This window comes from Crinia signifera, chromosome 9, assembly GCF_055691185.1.
Source record: "Crinia signifera chromosome 9, ASM5569118v1, whole genome shotgun sequence".
Classification (NCBI taxonomy): domain Eukaryota; kingdom Metazoa; phylum Chordata; class Amphibia; order Anura; family Myobatrachidae; genus Crinia; species Crinia signifera.
The window spans coordinates 126,540,138-126,559,352 of record NC_139225.1 but is presented as its reverse complement, the minus strand read 5'-3'; the positions used below and the strand labels follow the sequence as shown (position 1 = coordinate 126,559,352).

At 47.0% G+C, this 19,215-nt stretch overlaps 1 protein-coding gene across 2 annotated transcripts in view; it reads left to right on the top strand.

Moving 5' to 3' along the window:
• EGLN2 (egl-9 family hypoxia inducible factor 2) overlaps window positions 1-8,047 on the top strand; it is a 37,080-nt gene extending 29,033 nt beyond the window's left edge. For both annotated transcript variants that reach the window (XM_083159697.1, XM_083159696.1), the window contains 3 exons: window positions 401-537; window positions 1,845-1,912; window positions 7,170-8,047. In XM_083159697.1, coding sequence (XP_083015823.1) covers window positions 401-537; window positions 1,845-1,912; window positions 7,170-7,222 — 258 coding nt within the window. In that variant the 3' untranslated portion in view covers window positions 7,223-8,047. The remainder of the gene's footprint in view (window positions 1-400; window positions 538-1,844; window positions 1,913-7,169) is intronic.
• The last annotated feature ends 11,168 nt before the right edge of the window (window positions 8,048-19,215 follow it).

Genomic DNA, 19,215 nt, shown 5'->3' with positions numbered 1-19,215 from the left:
GGTGTAATGGTTAGCATTACTGCCTCACAGCACCGAGGTCATGGGTTCTATTCCCACCATGGCCCTAACTGTGTGGAGTTTGTATATTCTCCCCGTATTTGCGTGGGTTTCCTCCGGGTGCTCCGGTTTCCTCCCACAATCCCAAAATATACTGGTAGGTTTATTGGCTCCCAACAAATTAACCCTAGAATGTCTGTGTGTGCGTGTACATGTGGTAGGGAATATAGATTGTAAGCTCCACTGGGGCAGGGACTCTTCAGATTTTCTCTGTACAGTGCTGCGGAATATGTGTGCGCTATATAAGATACTGTTATATTAATAAATTAATGCATTGCAATGCTGATAGAATCCCAGTATAGCAATCTGATCATTTTATATATTTCTTTCTCCCTCTATTTAGGTCCATGGTGGGCTCCTACAAATCTTCCCAGAAGGCCGTTCCGTAGTAGCCAACATTGAGCCGTTATTCGACCGGTTATTGATGTTCTGGTCCGATCGCCGTAATCCTCACGAAGTAAAACCAGCCTTTGCTATGCGGTGAGTACATGCATGTCATAAGATGTGTGCTTAGCAGTGTTTTATAGCATTCATATGTATGTATGTATGTATGTATGTATGTATGTATGTATGTGCATTCTGTCTGCCTCCGGAATGGAGTTCCATAGTACGATTCAAAATGAAACCTGCAGTTGTCCTGTAAAAAATTACATTGGCCCAGAGAAGGGGCAAATAATTGATTTATGGTATAAAACCCAACACAAACACTATTTCAAACTGCGGCGAGAGATATCAAGGCAAGAGTAAACCTCCAAATCTAAATGTATCTTTACAGTAGTACAATCGCTGACTTGCTAACTCTCATACAATTGATAGAATACTCTTTTAAACTCTGTAGTGGAACAACCCAACTGCCCCAAGGCCCCACAATAGAAAGTGTTACATTAGTAAGAAGTAGCTGAGTGCTAGAATTTTTGCCCTTTAAGCAGCACAAAAGCCAACTCCTAATCCACATCCAATTAATATTATCCTGTTTTAAGCTTGATAGCAGGGACAATATTAATGCACACTTCCCAAATGCCCGTCGGCAGGATTAGTGCCCCCACTCCTTCCCTTTCCCACCACAGAGATGAAATCCTCTATCTCCTCCCTCTGTCACACAGACCGCACTGTCCAGTCCCAAATGCGTGATAAGGGGTCAGGCTTGTACACAATATGTGCAATGGGGGACCCAGCTTGTAAACCGTATAAAGTGATAGTATGAGGGGAATAAATAGTATGTTTGTGAACAGTGAAGTGTACACCCAGCACGTAAGGGTGGATGCATCTGACGGATGTTCTAAAGGCCCCAATCCACTAGTGCGATATGAAGACTTTACATGCGATTCCGGCAAACTGTTGCAACGGATCACAAGAAAAGTGTCACATTGCATGTCCTTTGCCTACAACTGCGATGTTAGGTGCGTTCCTGTGCGCATCGCAGTCACAGATCTCACGGGCTGCCACAAGGCTCTTTCGGATCCCACAGATGGCGCTCAGATACCGGAGTTACCACCGCCTTTGGGACTTCCACCACTGGCTTGAGCCATGACTAGTATCGCTGACCTCTATAATATTCCATTGGAGAAGATACTGTACATCTCATATAGGGCCTTATTCTAGTTCACTCTTTCTGACAAAATCCTTCTTAGATGGACAAAACCATGTGCACTGCAGGGGGGCAGATGTAAAATGTGCAGAGAGAATTAGATTTGGGTGAGTTATTTTGTGTCAGTAATCCATGCTCAGGGCTTTGGGTGTAAAGCTGTCAGTGTAATGACACTTTGTGACTTTGTCTCCGCCTACAGGTATGCAATCACCGTCTGGTATTTTGATGCGAAGGAACGATCAGAGGCCAAAGATAAATACAGACTAGGTGAGGAGTAATTTTGCATTTGTACACTATACAAACTAGACTATTCTTTGTTTAGTGTAAACGTATGTTATCATGTAATCTTGCCGTATGAATTTACAGTTGCAGTTTACTTGTCAACGGCAAGCTACAGATGGAGCAGCCTTTACTGTATTTCACAAAAGGTCACTGGAATAGATGATCATGTCATGTTGAAATCCTAAGGGCATTATGGGTATTAAAAAACGAAAAACCACAAAAAGTTTGCCACTTTATAGTAGGGTGGCTCATTAACCATCGATGGTTTGTCACCAAAGGTCTATGATTTTGCAATCTGTGGTGAAGATCTGATAGTTTTTTGCCATTGATGGCTACATGTCGATGATGGTCTTCTTTTCCCCAATACAGAGGGCACGGTGCTTAGCCCCGCCTCCTGAAAATGATTGGCTTGCTGTGCTCTCAAGGAACAATGGCTATCAATAAGTGTGACCTTCCAATTGTTTCATGCTGTCGATGCTGATCACCAATGGTACAATCGATGGTGACCATCTATAGCCATCACACCAGTGGGTAGCCCTACATTCTAGTACTTGTACACTAATTCATTTTATGTGGAGTCTCATTTTTTTCCTGTTATCCAGAGATTACCAGATTCTCATGCCGCTTTCTAACATGCTTGGTCGGAACCAGGGACCCAGAACTTAGTTTGCCAGGGTTGATACCTTTCACACCTGCTGAAATCCCAGTTTGATGCGCATCCACCTACACAAACCTAAATATGGCTGCATGTGTGAAAGTGTCGTTAAGCCACTCGCTAAACAGCGAACGGACGCTGATAAGCTGAGGGATCTTGAATCACCCCCTTAATGTATATCTGATTAGACCAAAACCTGCGGGTTTTTTCCTTCATTTAAATAATGATTCTAGGTGTTACTTTGCTGGAATAACTGCTGACGCCTGAAAGAAGACATCTGCCTGAAATTGGCTGTTGAAATCCGGGAAGCATTCTGTTGCTTCAGTTTGGCTGATATGATGTTTATAGCTGACCTTCTTTTATTAATATCTGTAATCATGGAAACAAACTGTTGCACTGATTATTACCATGGCGACAGCTGCAGCTCATGAAGGTCTGTTATTCCGTAATGGTCTCACATTAGTGCAATAGAGATAACAACAGGTGATTCCTGGCAGAAGGTGTGTATCCGGCACTGGGAGCTCTTCCCGTATATTGTGGCACGCAGCATAATGATTTGTATTCGGCAAAATAATTGTATTTTCCGAGGGATGATGTTCTTTTAAAGCCATTGTTTTTATTATTGGTGTAAAGGTTCCCATACACTGGACCAGCTTGTCTGAGACACAAGTCAGACCAGTTTTCCCTTGAGCTCCCCACGAGTCCTTCATCTGACTTGGCACTTGATTTTTTTTTTTTTACATGCAATATATTGCATTTGATCTATCGCATGTAAATGGAATCCCGGGGGAGTTCAAGGGAAATCGGACGTTCTACATTGCGGGTGCCAAAAATCACATGCGATGGTCTCCTGACGGCTACATATACATGGGTTGATGCAGTCCGTCGCAGACTAAACACGTTTCTTTGCTGTGTTTATAAGAAGGTCTGTGTTCTATTAGCCTTCACATTCTATAGAGAGAACCATTTTATATACTATGTTTTCCTGTATTATTTTAATAATGCTGCCTACCTTACCCAATGCAGTGTTTATACATTCTTCTGATATTGACAATACTGCTGACAGGGAAAACCATTTATTAAATAAAATGGTTGACTTGGAACGTGAAACAGACTTTCACATAAATAGGGCAGTGTGATTTTCAGCAACACTATTATTTACTAGTATAGTTCCCTGTCAGGTAATGGTGACAAAGGGCAGAGCTGATGCGAGGTTTTTCAGCACCCTAGGCAAAACTTCAGCTTCGTGCTTCCACCACCACCCACACACCAATGTCGATTTTTCAGAACCTCAGGTGAACGTGCGGAGCTGGCGTCTTACACGGTCATCACCTGCCGTTTGTACTAAGTTCAACATGGATTCCTCTCTGAGTCATCCTTCATTTTGTTATAGTCATGGCTGTCCCCCAGATTCTGTAGCTCTTAGGCAGCTGTCTAGTGTTAGAAACGGCACTGCAAAAGGGGTGACCGATTGGTACTTTAGGGTTTATGTATCGACACATGGAGAGAGAGAAAGTATCCGCCCATCCGCTTTTTAACCGCCATGTTAAAAGCTGTGTTTGAAAAATGACAGGATCTGATAAATCCGTTCTTAAGGCCCCCATACACTAGCCAATTTTGGTCAGATTTCAGCCAGATCAGTCGGATCTGGCCGAAATCGGACCAAAATCGGCTGGTTTTGATGTCCCCTCAGATCCGATGCGCGGTCCCGTGCGCATCGGATCTGCGTCGGGTGGTCGGACCTGCTGCACGTCCGACCACCCGACTTGGGACCTAGTGGGGCGGCGCGGCGGTAGAGGGAGCAGGGGGGGCTGGGGACGCTGCGGGGGACACAGGCGGCATAGAGCCGGGCAGGGGGAGCCGGCGGGAGCTGTCAGTACTGAATAAAAAAAAAAAGCCCATACAATGAATGGGCGGCCTGTGATTGGCTGAGCGCGCTCTCAGCCAGTCAGCAATTGGCTGAGAGCGCGCTCAGCCAATCACAGGCTGCCCATTCATTGTATAGGCTTTTTTTTCTAGCACTGACAGCTCCCGGCTCTATGCCGCCTGTGTCCCCCGCAGCGTCCCCAGCCCCCCCTGCTCCCACCAGCAGCCCTGCTCTGTAGCCCCCCCCCCCCCCATCCTGCTCCCCGGGTTTTTTACATGTGATCAATCGAGACGATTGATCACATGTAAAAAATGGCACATCAAGTGGCAATCTTATCAAGCTCCCCGGGGAGCAGCCGGGGAAGCTCAGGGGGAAGTCGGGGGCGACTTGTCCTAAGGACAAGTCGCCCTAGTGTATGGGGGCCTTTAATCTCTCTCCAACCTTTGATTACATCTCCACAATTTATCTTTCAGCTTGTGTAACCAACCTGGTATACACGTAAACAGTGGTAAATCCGTTCTAAACTCCTTTTTCTAGTTTTGCAGGAATTTAAAGAATTTTTTGTTGGTAATTGATAGTATGCCTATTGGATACAGTGTAGAGAAGCATAACAATGTGCGGTAAATTACACACGTATTTCTTTTGTCACTGTCAAGTTCAGATTGATGCTTGTTAACAGCAAACTCCTTCTGAATAGCGAACTGCTGACTCAAGTCCCCTGGTCACCAGTAAATAGGGGCAGCCATTGACTGATTTCCTTCATGGCAACATACTGTACCTTACAATGGGGCAGTTGTATTAACAGATACAGTGGAAGGTGATAATTCACCAGCCAATCAACTCCTGTCATTTTTCAAACACAGCTGATTGGCTGGTGTGTTATCATCGGGATGCGGTCATTTGGTCTACTGCATTATGGTAGACAGTCATTAGGTCGAATCCATTAGGTCGACATGCTAAAAGGTCGACATGACTCTAGGTCGACACGGGAAAAGGTCGACATGATTCTAGTTCGAAAGGTCATTAGTTCGACAGGTCATTAGTTCGACAAGGTCATTAGTTCGACATTGTCTATGTCGACATTCACAAGGTCGACATGGAGTTTTTCACTGTTTTTTGAGCCAACATGTGCTGACAGGCGGTATTTCATGCCCTACCATCCACTAGGGCGTGGTGGGAGAATAAAATAGTGTGCCGAGCGTAGCGAGGCACCGTGCCCGACGCATCGCGAGCGCAGCGAGCGATGCGAGGGGATGCAGTGCACTTTAAACTGTGTCCATGTCGACTGTGTTGACATTCAGGTAAAAAAAACAGTGAAAAACCCCATGTCGACCTTGTGAATGTCGACATAGACAATGTCGAACTAATGACCTTGTCGAACTAATGACCTGTCGAACTAATGACCTTTCGACCTAGAATCGTGTCGACCTTTTCCCATGTCGACCTAGAGTCATGTCGACCTTTTAGCATGTCGACCTAATGGATTCGACCTAATGACTTTCTACCATAATGCAATAGGCCAAATGATCCCAACCCGTTATCATCTTACACTTTATCTCCACTATATCTCTCCAATCTGGACAGTTGGGTATTATGTAAGGGAATCCAATTGATTTCTTGATTCTATGAATGTTGATTAGGTGGAGAATCAATACAGTGACATGCAGTTAGGTGTCTACACCTTTAGAATGTCCGCACCAAATGTGTCAATTATTAATGCAAGGGTTTATTTATTTACAGTTTCTTATACAGCGCAGCAGATTCCTTTGCGCTTTACAATTTGTAGACAGTGATTAAACAAACTGGGTAACAACAGACAGACTTGGAGGTAGGAGGGCCCTGCTGCAAGCTTACAATCTATAGGGATATAGAAGGGAAACACAAGGACAGGCACCAGTAATAGCATAGCTTGTAGTTCCAGAAGGGAAGCAATATAATACAAAGTACCTCAGAGGGTTATGCGTGTGGTACTTAAATATGATAGGCTTGCCTGAAGAGGTGAGTTTTCAGGGAACGCTTGAAAGTTTGGAGGCTAAGATAGCCAAAATATCATGTTAGTTAAAATGTTGATACTTTCAGATGCCAATATTCAGCAAGACAACACTATGTCAACCTAAATGCATGCCTACATATCAATTGCTGACCTTCTGAATGTTGATTAGTCATACCTCACATGGGGGGGTGGGTTATTCTGGTTCACTCCTTCTGGCAAATTCCTTCTTAAATGGACAAAACCATGTGCACTGCAGGGGGCAGATGTAAAATGTGCAGAGAGAATTAGATTTTGGGTGAGTTATTTTGTTTCTGTCAGGGAAAATACTGACTGCTTTATTTTTACACTGCAATATAGATCTTTTAAGTAAAACCCCACCCAAATCTAGCTCTCTGCACAAGTAACATCTACCCCACCTGCAGTGCGCATGGTTTTGTCCATTTGAGAAGGCATTTGCCAGGAGTGAACCAGAATATCCCCCACTATGTAGGAATGCAATCTAGCCATTTACTAGGAGCCTAGTATCCTATGAATAATGGTCATAATTTACTTTAATGGACAATAATTTATTAACGTCAGTGAGGTAAGTTATGACCAATATTCATTGGTAAAGCCTACAATGGGGCTGCACTCCCAGAGGTAGGTGACCAATACAGTTTGAGAAATAAACATGCTGTTTGTGATGGTTCTGTTACTTATTCCCTCCTTCCTCTGTTTCCTCCTCCAGCTGGTGGACAGAAGGGCATCCATGTTCCAGTTTCCCCACCTGGTGCCGTGTGACGGGGCGTAATAAGTCTCCTGACGATCATTCTGGAGGGTCTCTGCTGAATTGAAGCTGCTATTACCCGTACAAGGGCTGAATTTTGGGCGCTGAATAAAGCGTGAAGTTTTCCTACAGTTGTGGGGAGATTGTGGCTGCTTAATCTTATTGTCTGCTTTAGAATCGCCTGCTAAAGCCCATTTCTTGAAATGTGAATCTAGAACATAGACGGGTGTCTACAACGACCAGTAGAGCATTGCACAGGAGTGCGGCACCTGCTTTGCAGGCTATTGCACCTGGTCTGACTTTAAGAATTGCTGATCGTTCACTCAAACATTGCACATGTACAGAGATTGCGCACCGGAGGTGAAACACCGCGGTGTAGTGATTGTCCTGATGGCTCTTTCCTACAGCGAGGGCAAGGGAGGGAAGATGAAGAAGAGGCAGGGATGGAATGAGCTGGGGGAGGACTGAGGGATGGTGTGCCGGAGTCACAGAGAATGTTGGTGTCATTTACAGAGGGGTTTAAGAACTAGTTTAGAACTGATATCACAAGGAGGATAAAAGGTGGAGAGCATTTCTGAAATGATGATGGTACAGATGAAAGAGGGGGTTAAATTACATCACCGATAGGGCAGTAACGCAATGCCTCCAGGTGTAGTCCAGGCTCTGGCAGTGAAAGGGTTAATGTGTGGAGAATTAACGTATCATATATTTTTTTTCCCCCTACTTTTTATCGCTAGTCCATCTGTAACTGGCTGGGGTGGAGGACAGATGTTTGTATGGAAGAAAGAAAAATGATTTCTATTGTAAGAGCTGCAATAAAATTTACCTCGTTAAATTGTGCCGAGTCTGCATGGTATGTCTGTACCTGTGACCTAGGTGTATCTGCGGTAATGTGTACAGTACGTGTGTGTGTGTGTGTGTGTTCCACAGACTTTGGTCTGAGCCATCACTCTCCTTTAAGTCCTCATAACTTGACAGATAATACAAAGTTTTCACTCATTGAAAGTAGTTGGGCTGTTGTCTACCATTTCAGTGTCTGGTATTTACTAAAGTTGGCGGCTTCTTCCCTTCATCCCACAAAATGTCTGCCTCCACAGTGTGATCCAATATTCATATAAATGCAGAGCTTTCATTATGAACTTATGAGTTCAATTATCTTCGATATTGGTCCCCCCTACAAAACGGCAGCCATCACTGTGCAATACTCGAGTCAAATGGCCGTAATGTAATTGTCTCAGTCATGTGGTCGTCCTTCGGCAATGTACATGTCCTGTTTATCCAGGTGGGTTTGGAGGGCCGAAGGACAACGTCACACTGGCCGCTGCCAATTTTTAGTCTTGGAAAGTCTGTGCCTATCCGCTATATTTTATAGCGCGTGACAGGTGATGTAAGTGCTGAATTCCTGTCACACGGGAACAAATACAATACTTTAGGCAATGTAGTTCCTGCAGCAGAGGGGCGTTGGCAGAAATGTCTGAGGACGTCAAAAATACCCAACAAAAATGACTTTTTCTATGGTGCTGTACATGGCACTGTATACAGAGTATCAAATGGCTCAGTACTGTGTAATGGCAATCTGGGGTTGTCTCTGTATTGTGGGTCTCTGTATTGTATATTGGGATAGGGATCTGTATTTTATATTGGTCATCAGAATGGAGAACGGCATTATACTGTATATTGCCCAATAAGGGGTAGGGTATTCAATTTTCCCCAGTTGTTAACGATTTTTTAATGCAATAAGTTTTCTGGTCCATGTGTTTTTGCATTTGTGAAAAAGGAGTAGTTATTGGGTAATTTCTTTTCTCTCCTGCTTTCAGATAATGCCGGCTATTTGGGACAATTGAATTGTCCTCCAGGGATCAATTAGTTTTAGGAAACCGGTACTATCCTTACTGCGCAAGTCTGCTTTAGAGATACATTGAACACTGCACATAACCATACAAAGGGAAAAACAAATATACAATCTTACAAAATGTATTACTGGAGGCTACGAGTCTAATTTCCCAATAGAATGTTCACTAGGCAGACTTAGAGCGCCACCTGTTGGTTATCTTGTAGTACAGTAACTTCTGAGATTAATTTTTGCATATAGAAGTTACAGTATACAGCGCAGACTTACTCCGCAGCTCTTTACAGAGAGAATATCTGAACATTCACATCAGTCCCTGCCCCAGTGGAGCTTACAATATATATTCCTTATCACATGTACAGAGGGAGCTGGTGTCATTAGAGCGGCTGTTGGCAATGGAATCGTCATGCCCCTACCTCCGACAGCCTTCGACAGAATGGGGCGCGTGCACATGAGACTTTTGCGCACCCCATTCTGTCGGAGGATGTAGCGGCCCTCTGCCCATCTCCCCGCTCCTTCCCGCTCTCCCCTAGCCTGCCCCCTGAAGTGGAGACAGGCAGGGAAGCCTTCGGTCCCCGCTCCCCACCGCCTTGCTGATGGGGATGTGTGAGCCACTCGTGCATCCCCGTCAGCTGGTCTGCCAGCTTGCGCCAGCACATGAAATCTGGCGATCGGGGAGGCTGGCTGACGGCGGCTCTATCTGTACACACACACACACACACACACACACACACACACACACACACACACACACACACACACACACACACACACACACTTAACCTACCAGTATGTTTTCGTAAAATGGAGTACCTGGAGAAAACCCATGCAAGCACAGGGAGAACATACAAACTCCACAGTTAGGGACATGGTGGGAATTAAACCCATGACCTCAATGCTGTGAGGTAGTAACACTAACCATTAAACCAATAGAGAATGATTTTAAATATTTATATATATATATATATATTTTTTTTTATATCTCTGCAGAAATGAGGAATTGTGCCCATGAAACGCGAACAAAATAGAAATAAAAAAAGATAATGGGCCTAATTCAGATCTGATCGCAAAGCACCTTTTTTTTTCTGAAATGGACAAAACCATGCTGCACTGCAGGTGGGGCAGATGTAACATGTGCAGAGAGATTTAGAGTTGGGTGAGTTATTTTGCTTCTGTGCAGGGTAAATACTGGCTGAATTATTCTTACACTGCAATATAGATATCAGTTTGAATATACCTCGTCTAAATCTCTACCAATGTTACATCTGCCCCACCTGCAGTGCAGCTTTGTTTTGTCCATTTCATAAAAAGGTGCTTTACAATCCAATATTTGGATTAAGAGATCTGTCACTGTATTGATCAGTTTTAATGAGTGATTTTATGTCCACTCTTTCTTCTGTAAGAACGTGGTCCCTCTACCGTGGCAGCTGTGAATGGAGGTGCAGAGCAACTCGCGTGCCTCAGAGTTTTGTAATAAAACTCAGAATATGAGTAATGAGGTATTTGTCCTCAGGTCATGTACAGTATGTACGGCTTTTACCAACACCCACACATCTTGACACTCATTTGTGGGCCTCATTCAGATATACAAAGAATGCAAAAAAGCAAGCAACTGGGCAAAACCTTTCGGCTCTGCAGGTGGGGCAGATCTAACCTGGGCAGAGAGAAAAGCCTCATACACCGTTCAGCAATATTGTGTACACTCCACATTTTTAATGACCCCCCTCCCTCATCTGTACATGGTCGGACAAGGGGGTCTCCCTTAATGATTGTCATGCTGGAGGTGCAGCATGACCATCGCTCACTTTCTCCCCCGGCATCGATAAGTGTGCATGTACCCCGTCGCCGCCAATATCTGCATCGGCGGGGACTCGTGTAATCTGTATGGGGCTTTAGATTTGTGTGGGATGTGTTCAACCTGAAATCTAAATTGCAGTGTAATAATAAAGGTAAAGGTCCCCATACACTATACGATTTGGGCACGATTTGACCTGATTCGGGCGAATTGGGCCGTGAAATCAGCCCAAAATCGCACTTGTAGACATCCTGTCCGACCCGATGCGTGGTCCTGTGCACATCAGATTGGAGTCGGGAGGTCGGACAGATTTGCTAAATTTTATGAGCAGGCCAGAGCCGTGTGGGGGATATGGCAGTGGGCGGGGAATGCCGGCTAATAGAGAGCCAGACGGAGGGAGCAGAGAGAGGCTGCATAGGGAGCCAGGCAGCCGAAGAAGCTGTTGCGCTCAGAAGTGCCGCTGGAGCAGGGCACGGGGCAGTAGAAGACGCTGGCTGCCGTGCAGCGGCGGGAGGAGCAGAGAACTTGAAAAAAAGAAAAACGCCCATACAGATGACTAGAAAGCCATTGCTTTCTAGTCTGCTCCTCCCGCCCCTGCCATCATCTTCTACTGCCCGGTGCCCTGCTTCCACTGGCACTGCAACAGCTTCCTCACCTGCCTGGCTCTCTATTAGCCGGCATCCCCCGCCTGCTGACATCCCCCGCACGACTCCCTCCTGCAGCTACCCGGGGACTGCATATGATAAATCCATGCAATTTATCATATGCGAAACTTGGCACATCAAGTGCCTAATGATGTGTCCCCCTCCCAGGGAGCTGCAGGGGAAATCAGGACAAGTCTGACTAATGTATGGGTCTCTTAACATCTGTGGGATACATGCAGAAGCATACAGTATTTACCGTGCACAGAAACAATATAAATGCATTTGTTCCCCTTGCATTGCTACATGGTCTGTTCCAAAATGACTTTGCTCCACTGAAACATGCCCTATATTTTGTAATGCAATACATGCACAGTGCAGTTCCCTTATCTTCTGTCTCCAGGAAGTGCTCCCTTAATAGCACTTTAGTGCTAATCCCAAATGAGTGCACTTATACAGATATTTACAGCAGACACACACGTAGGGGTCAGAGGCGTAACAAGAACTGTGTGGGCCCCATAGCAAACTATTGCTATGGGCCCCCCCACCCCACCATTTTTAAGAAAGAGAGAGAAAGTCAGGGGAAGAGACAGGGAGTGAGAGATGCCATCATGGAGAGAAAGGGGGAGAGACAGAGTGAAAGATGGTTTTAGGGAAGCAGTGGTTTTAGTTAGAGAAAGAGTGAGTGAGCGGAAGGAAAGAGAGAGGGTAAGAGAGGAGGGTAGGAGAGAGAGGAGAAAGAGAGACTAGGGCAGAGATAAAAAGAGAGGGGAGACGGAGGGTGAGTAAAAGAGAGTTGAGAGAAAGAGAAGGGAAAAGAGACAGCAGGGCAGAGAGAGGGGGAAGGGGGGAGAGAGAGGGGGAAAGGGGGCGAGAGCAGGGGATAAAAAAGGAGAGAGAAAAGGGGTTGGGGAGAGAGCAATTAAGAGGAAAGGGACAGAGTGGGGAGAACAAAGAGAGAGAGTGAGGTGTGCCATGTCTCCTGTGTGCAGAGGCTCCTGAAGTGTGCATCGGGTGTCCTGTGGGGAGGGAATGAGATGAGGAGGGGAAAGAGAGGGGTGAGGCAGTAAAAGGATTATGACAGGCGTATTTCCCCCTCTCACTAGCCATCAGGCTCCGGCAGTGGCGCATCTATTGTGAATCTTTAGCCCGGCCCCTGCTCTTCCCTGCGCCGAATCTCTTGCAGCTGCCGTTCTACTGTGCCCTGGCTCCTGTGCGCCGGGTGTATGTGCACAGAGTTTCCTGCTAGCGGCTCAGGCAGCCACCAATCTCCTGTGCCCTAGGTGCGTGTCCTTTGTGCAGGGGCTCCAGCCTCCTGCAAGCACCTCAGGCAGCTGCCAATATCAGTGCGCCGGAAGTCCTGTGGGCTGGGCACTGACTCCTGCAAGTGGTCCACTGATTTCCCAACAGCGGACAGCATTTACCTGCACTACAGTATGTGGAAAAAATTAAAGGGTGCAGGGGATAGCCTGCTGGGCCTTCGGGTCCCCCAAAGGCCCAGGCCCCGTAACAGCTGCATCCCCTGCACCCATGGTAGTTACGCCACTGATTGTAACATTGGGTGTCAGGAGTGAGACAGAGAGGCAGGGGAATAGAAGGGACATGGGGGAGAGGGAGTGAGGGGAGGCAAGGGGGGGGGGGGGGGGTGACAAAGATAGGCAGGGAGATAGAGGGGGTTGTGGGGATGAGAGAGGGAATGTGGGGATAGAGGTGAGGCAAGGGGTTGGAGTGAGAGAGAGGCAGTACAAGTGGCTCTGTGCACACCTCACAGTACAAGTGGCGCTGTGCAGGTCTCGTTCTCACCTGCCTTCTCCTCTTCCTCTGCAAGTCATGTCTGTACGCAACCCCGGCGGGTCCCATCGGTGCTGGTATTAGCTTGCACGTTCTCCATCATTGTAGGGTCCCCTGTGCCCCGGCATTGTCGGGTTCTGCTGTGCGCCGCCTTCAGTGGATGTCTTCTGTGCCCCGATATTGGTGGGTTCTGCTGTTCTGCTGTGCGGCGCCTCTGGCAGTGGAGGCTCTGCAGCGGCTATTGTTATGTGTGTCGGATGTGTCCTGCTGCCACGCTGCGCACACTCTGCACGCTGCTGTCAGTCACTGAAGGGGGCGGGCGGCGGCTAAAGGATGGCAGCGCAGCCATGATTGCGCTGAAACTTTATTAAACTAAAAATGAAAAAATAATTAAAGAGGGTGCAGGGGATAGCCTGCTGTGACCTCGGGCCCCCCAAACGGCCGGGCCCCATAGCAATTGCATCCCCTGCACCCTCTGTAGTTACGCCACTGGTAGGGGTTTTTCCTATTGCACAGAGCCAGTCACTGGTTGAGAGGAGAAGTTAGCTGTCAGGGATATTAATTCCGCCACACTGGTCCAATCCGCAGTAAGTGCAGGCTGAATTCAGGATGTCCGATAGACGGTGGGTTTCAGTCTCAAAGGGAAGATGAGTCTGGTGTCCAGGATCGGGATACTGTCACTAGGTCGACTCCATGAAGGTAAAGCGCAATGGAATTTGCGCTATATAAGAAAACTAAGTAAATAAGGTTGACATACATTGGGTTGGCCACTGAAGGTCGACAGGGCTTAGGTAGACATGGCTAAGGTCAACACAAGCATTAGGTCAACAATGGGAAGGTCCGCAGTCAAATGGTCTAAATAATTTTTTCACGTTTTTCTTGAGCCAACATGTACCGACAGGTGGTATTTCATACCCTGCAACCACTAGCGCGTGGTGGGAGAATGTAATCGTGTCCCAAGCTCATCGGTACATTTAGATGGTGTCCATGTCGACTATGTCAACATTTGGGACAAAAAACAAAACCAAAAAAAGTCACCCTTTTGACCTTCACATTGTTGCCCTAATGCTTGTGTCAACCTTCCAACCCTATCAACCCTATCGACGTTCAGTGGTCGACCCTATGACCCATACCCGGCAAAATCTGGGAACTTGGGTGCAATATTTGACTCACTGGGTGGTATTCAATTGCTGTTTTGTGGCTATTCTGTCTAAAATGACAGGAGATCATAGGGCAATATTCAATAGATTTTTTTTGGCGCACATTATGGTCAGGTTTAGCTATGAAATTTGCGCATTTCAGCTCACCACCCCCTTGAGCTGAAATGCTGGTGAAAAACAATTGAATACCACCCACTGACTCCTTGTGAGTAATTTATTTGCATCAGTTGTAAGTAATCCTTGTTTTTCATTTGTATTTAATGACTTCTGATAAGGATTTCAGAACATTTGTGGATACCAATTACGGGTACCAATTAAAAATTTTATTAAAACTTTTAGCCTGGCACACAGATTGAAATGACTGCTTTAACCCTTTGAGTGACAGTTCTTTTTTTGGGGGCAATATTTAACTAAACTTCAATTAATCAAATTGACTGTATTTGTATTTATACTAAAAGACCAGTCGCTGTGAGCAATGCTGCCATTTTTAATGGATATTTTGAGAATCTCTCGCAGCAACAATGGCACTCAAAGGGTCAAGTGGCTAAAGCAAATTCCACTGCTAGGATAAAACTACTATGTGGCCCTTTGGACACAACACCAAGGTGATCCTTTCCAAACACAAGTTGTTCTTCTCTCCAATGAGTTCTTAATGTTGCCTGAGACCATTGTTACTATGCTACTGGAAACTCCTTTGCATAAAATTGCCATGATAACTTTTATCCTGAAAAAGGAGTCGGCCATTACTGAGATGAACAACTTTATACCGAAATATAGCTCCTCGATCCAGTCCCATACCAGTCCTCACTGTCAGGTCTCACTCCCTCTCAACTTCCACATCTCTCACACGCACTCACAACCCACACAACCTAATTCCTATCTCAACTGTCCCCTCCCTTCCTTTCTTCTGTGCTCTCTGGAATGCTAGATCAATCTGCAACAAGCTCCCAACTATCCAAGACCTCTTTATCCCCCACTTTTTTTAACCTTCTCGGCATCACTGAAACCTGGCTCTCCGCCTCTGACACTACCTCCCCTGCTGCCCTCTCTTATGGAGGCCTCTCCTTCACACACTCGGTCAGACCTGATGGCCGCCAGGGTGGAGGAGTGGGCATCCTCCTCTCCCGCAACTGCACATTCCCTGTCATTCCACCTGAGCCCTCCCTCACATGCTCCACCTTTGAGGTATCCCATTCACCTCCTTGTGGCTGTAATCTACCGCCCCCCTGGCCCCTGCTCCCCTTTCCTTGATAACTTTGCTGAATGGCTTCCACACTTTCTTGCCTCTGACCTCCCCTCTATCATCCTCGGTGACTTTAACATTCCTATTGACATCAATAATGCTGCCTCCTCTAATCTTCTTGACCTTTCCACCTCCTTTGGACTTTCTCAATGGACCTCCATCCCCACTCATAATCTCGGACACTCCCTTGACCTAGTCTTCGCCCACCATTGTAATCTCTCTGATTTCTCTAATTCTTCCTTCCCACTCTCTGACCACAATATGCTCTCTTTCACCCTCACATCCTCCCCTCTCCCCTCATAGCTCAGACCCACAGTCACCAGACGTAACCTCGGGTCTCTTGACCCTACTGTCCTGTCTTCCCTGGAGACTTTCCTCTCTCCTCTTTCCACCATGACCTGCCCCAACCAGGCTGCCTCTTTCTATTACTCTTCTCTCACCTCTGCTCTCGACTCTGTAGCCCCCTCCACACTGTCACCCTCCGACGCTCTAAACCCCAACCCCGGCACAACAAAATTACACAATTCTTGCAAAAATGTGCTCGCTCTGCTGAACGCCTCTGGAGGAAATCTCACTCTCTGGCAGACTTCCTCCATTTCAAGTTTATTCACTCTGTCAGGAACCCCGGTTCTCTTAACGCTCACGTGTGCCCCTTACCGGCACGCTGGGGTAATATACTCCGCAGATCAGCTGCCGGTACCGTCTGTAATCCCTGGCGTGATGTCTCCTGCTTCCAAGTCATCCCCTGCGTCACTTAGAGCTCCAGGTATATTCCCTGATCAGATTGCGGGTCACATGATCCAGGAAAGCTCCGACTCACTTCCTGGTCTGTGTGCTGCTGTTGCAGCTAATTCCCTCACCTGCGTCTGATTCCCTCATTACCTGGAGGGATAAAAGCCTGTCTCACAGTCTCCTCCCCATCTTGAACAACTCGTCAGTTTCCCCTGAGAGTTCTCCAGCGTCAGCTCCTGTCAAGATTCCCCACTTGCTCCAGAGGTCCGGTTTCCTGAGTCCGCTGTTACCCTTGTCATTCTCAGCGTCCCTGGTCATTCCACTCCTGCCAGAAGCTTCCACGAGTTCCATCCACCATGTGATCCAGTCTTCTCTGTGCAGCCCAGGTTGTCTCCTCAGTGTCCGGATACCAGCGATCTCCTGCGTTCCCCAGTGATCTCCAGCGACCCCAGTGATCACCATCGAACTCCCTCCGGCTTCCAGGCCGCATCTCACGGTACTCAGTCCCCAATACTGTGTACATCCAGTTACCCCTATTCCTCTGTGCCCTCCGTGTTGCTACCAAGCATTCAGTGCCATCGATCACCATCGATGGTTTAAGTACCCCTCTACATCTTTGCTCTAGAGACTCCAGAGTATCAAACCCTGCCAAAGCCACAGAGGAACCTGGGCAGAGGGCCGCAACCTGGTCGGCAGTTGCAGCTAAGTCCATATCCCCTTGCGGGGGTCCTTGGTGAATACCGCTGTCGGCTTAGACCCCGCGCCTTTGCTTTAGGTCTCAGCCAATCCTCTGTGTCCCCGGCAGGTTATCCTCATCTATCCTCCGTGCATGAGCTCCAGCTACCTCAAGCCTCCCCGCTTCCCGTTCCCTGCGCCCTCCGCTGGCGCACCCAGGTCAGTGCCGGGATCACAGCTAGTCCAGGCCGTAACAGTTTGTTCAAGACCGATGGACTCGGCACACGATCATAGTGTGGGGCCAGCGGTTCTCCAAGATGTCACCTCGCGTATGGAGACGCAAGAAGCGACTCAGCAGCAGGTGATTACGTACCTACAGGAAGTGTCCACTCGTCTGGATTCACTCCAGCAGTCTCTCCGGCCACCTCCGCCACCGGTACCCAATCAGCTTGCCACTCATGCCCCAGCATATATCCCTCGTCTTCAGTTGCCTACTCCTATCAAATATGATGGCAATCCCAAAGCCTGTAGAGGCTTCCTCAACCAGTGCGACATCCAATTCAAACTTTTGCCGCAGAACTTTCCGACAGCCAGGACCAAGATAGCATACATTGTCTCTCTGCTAACTGGTTCTGCCCTAGATGGGATTTCACCCCTCTGGGAAAAATCTGATCCAATCCTCACCGACTATGACAGATTCGTCTCTACCACATCGACGGATATTCGATGAGCCAGGAAGACCTGCATCAGCCTCTACAGAGATCCTTCGCCTTAAACAGGGTTCTCGTCCCATGGGACAATTAGTGGTCCAATTCCAGACTCTTGGCTCTGAGCTTAAGTGGAACAATGAGGCGTTAACAGCCGCCTTCTGGTTGTGTGTCTCAGAACGCATCAAAGATGAACTGGCCACCCGAGATCTCCCTGAGCAGCTTGAAGAACTGATCTCCCTGTGTGTTAAAATAGACCTGCGCTTGAGAGAGGGAGGTTTAGAAAAACAAAAGAAAGTATTCCCCAGAGTCCCGTCTCCGCCTCTGCACCATCCTACGATACCCGCTACATAAGAACCTATGCAGATAGGTAGATCTAGGTTATCTACAGAGGAAAGAACAAGAAGATTCCCAGGACCAAAGGCCAAGGGAAAATAACAGGCGCTTAACTAGAGGTGTTTTTCAGGGTGTAAGCTGCTGCTCAAGGGGGGATAGTCAGTCCCCACCACCAGAAAACACAAGACCAAATCACGCCAAAGCGTGTGAGCAGCGCTAAATGAGGTGACACACACCAAGTTACAATAGTAATAATATTTTACTTGATAATATTAAAATTAAAAGGCATATATTGGGGTACAATACAAAGATACAGAATTACACAGTAAAAACAATATAGGTACCATAGAAAACAATTCTTCACATCACAAGCTGGGGTAAGTATGACTGTAATGAGTCCAGTGTAGGACAGGGGATATGTATCACGTGATAATATGGAAGTGGGGAAGAGAAAAAAAAATGGATTACAGGTAAGTGCACGTTACCATTTGGTGGGCGATCTGTGTAGTAACCACGGGTGGTAGTTGGAATCCTCACCCGGGTGGATGATGATTTGTGGAGAGTGCTGTCGATTGGCTTCCGCTAATGATGTAACCCCCTGTAGATTTTTTGATGTTCTTTTTCGGGGGGGGGGGGGGATGGATTACCCCAACACTTTTCCAATAAGCGGTGTCCGCCAAAGAGTCGACAGGGATAACTCGGAAAGATGGTAGAGCAATGTCCTCCTGTTTGAAGATGGCAAGCTGGAATTATGCCGCTGGATGTTTCCAGGAGAGACCGTAACCACCAAACACAATTGAAGGACTGCGGTGATAAGCAGGGTGTTTTGAATGGGTGAATCCGTGGATCAACGTGTACCAGTGGGGAAGTCAATCAAGGTACAATATCCCACACTTGGAGTGAAGAACTGGAGGTCTGCCTGACGCGTTTCACTGCCAACTGCAGCTTTATCAAAGGTATACTACAGGTATATCTACAGAGGAACGGTCCAGGAGGCAAAGAGAAAAATTGTGTATATACTGTGCCGCTCCCGGCCACTTCATTGGGTCCTGTCCCGAGCGTCCGGGAAACGCCAAGC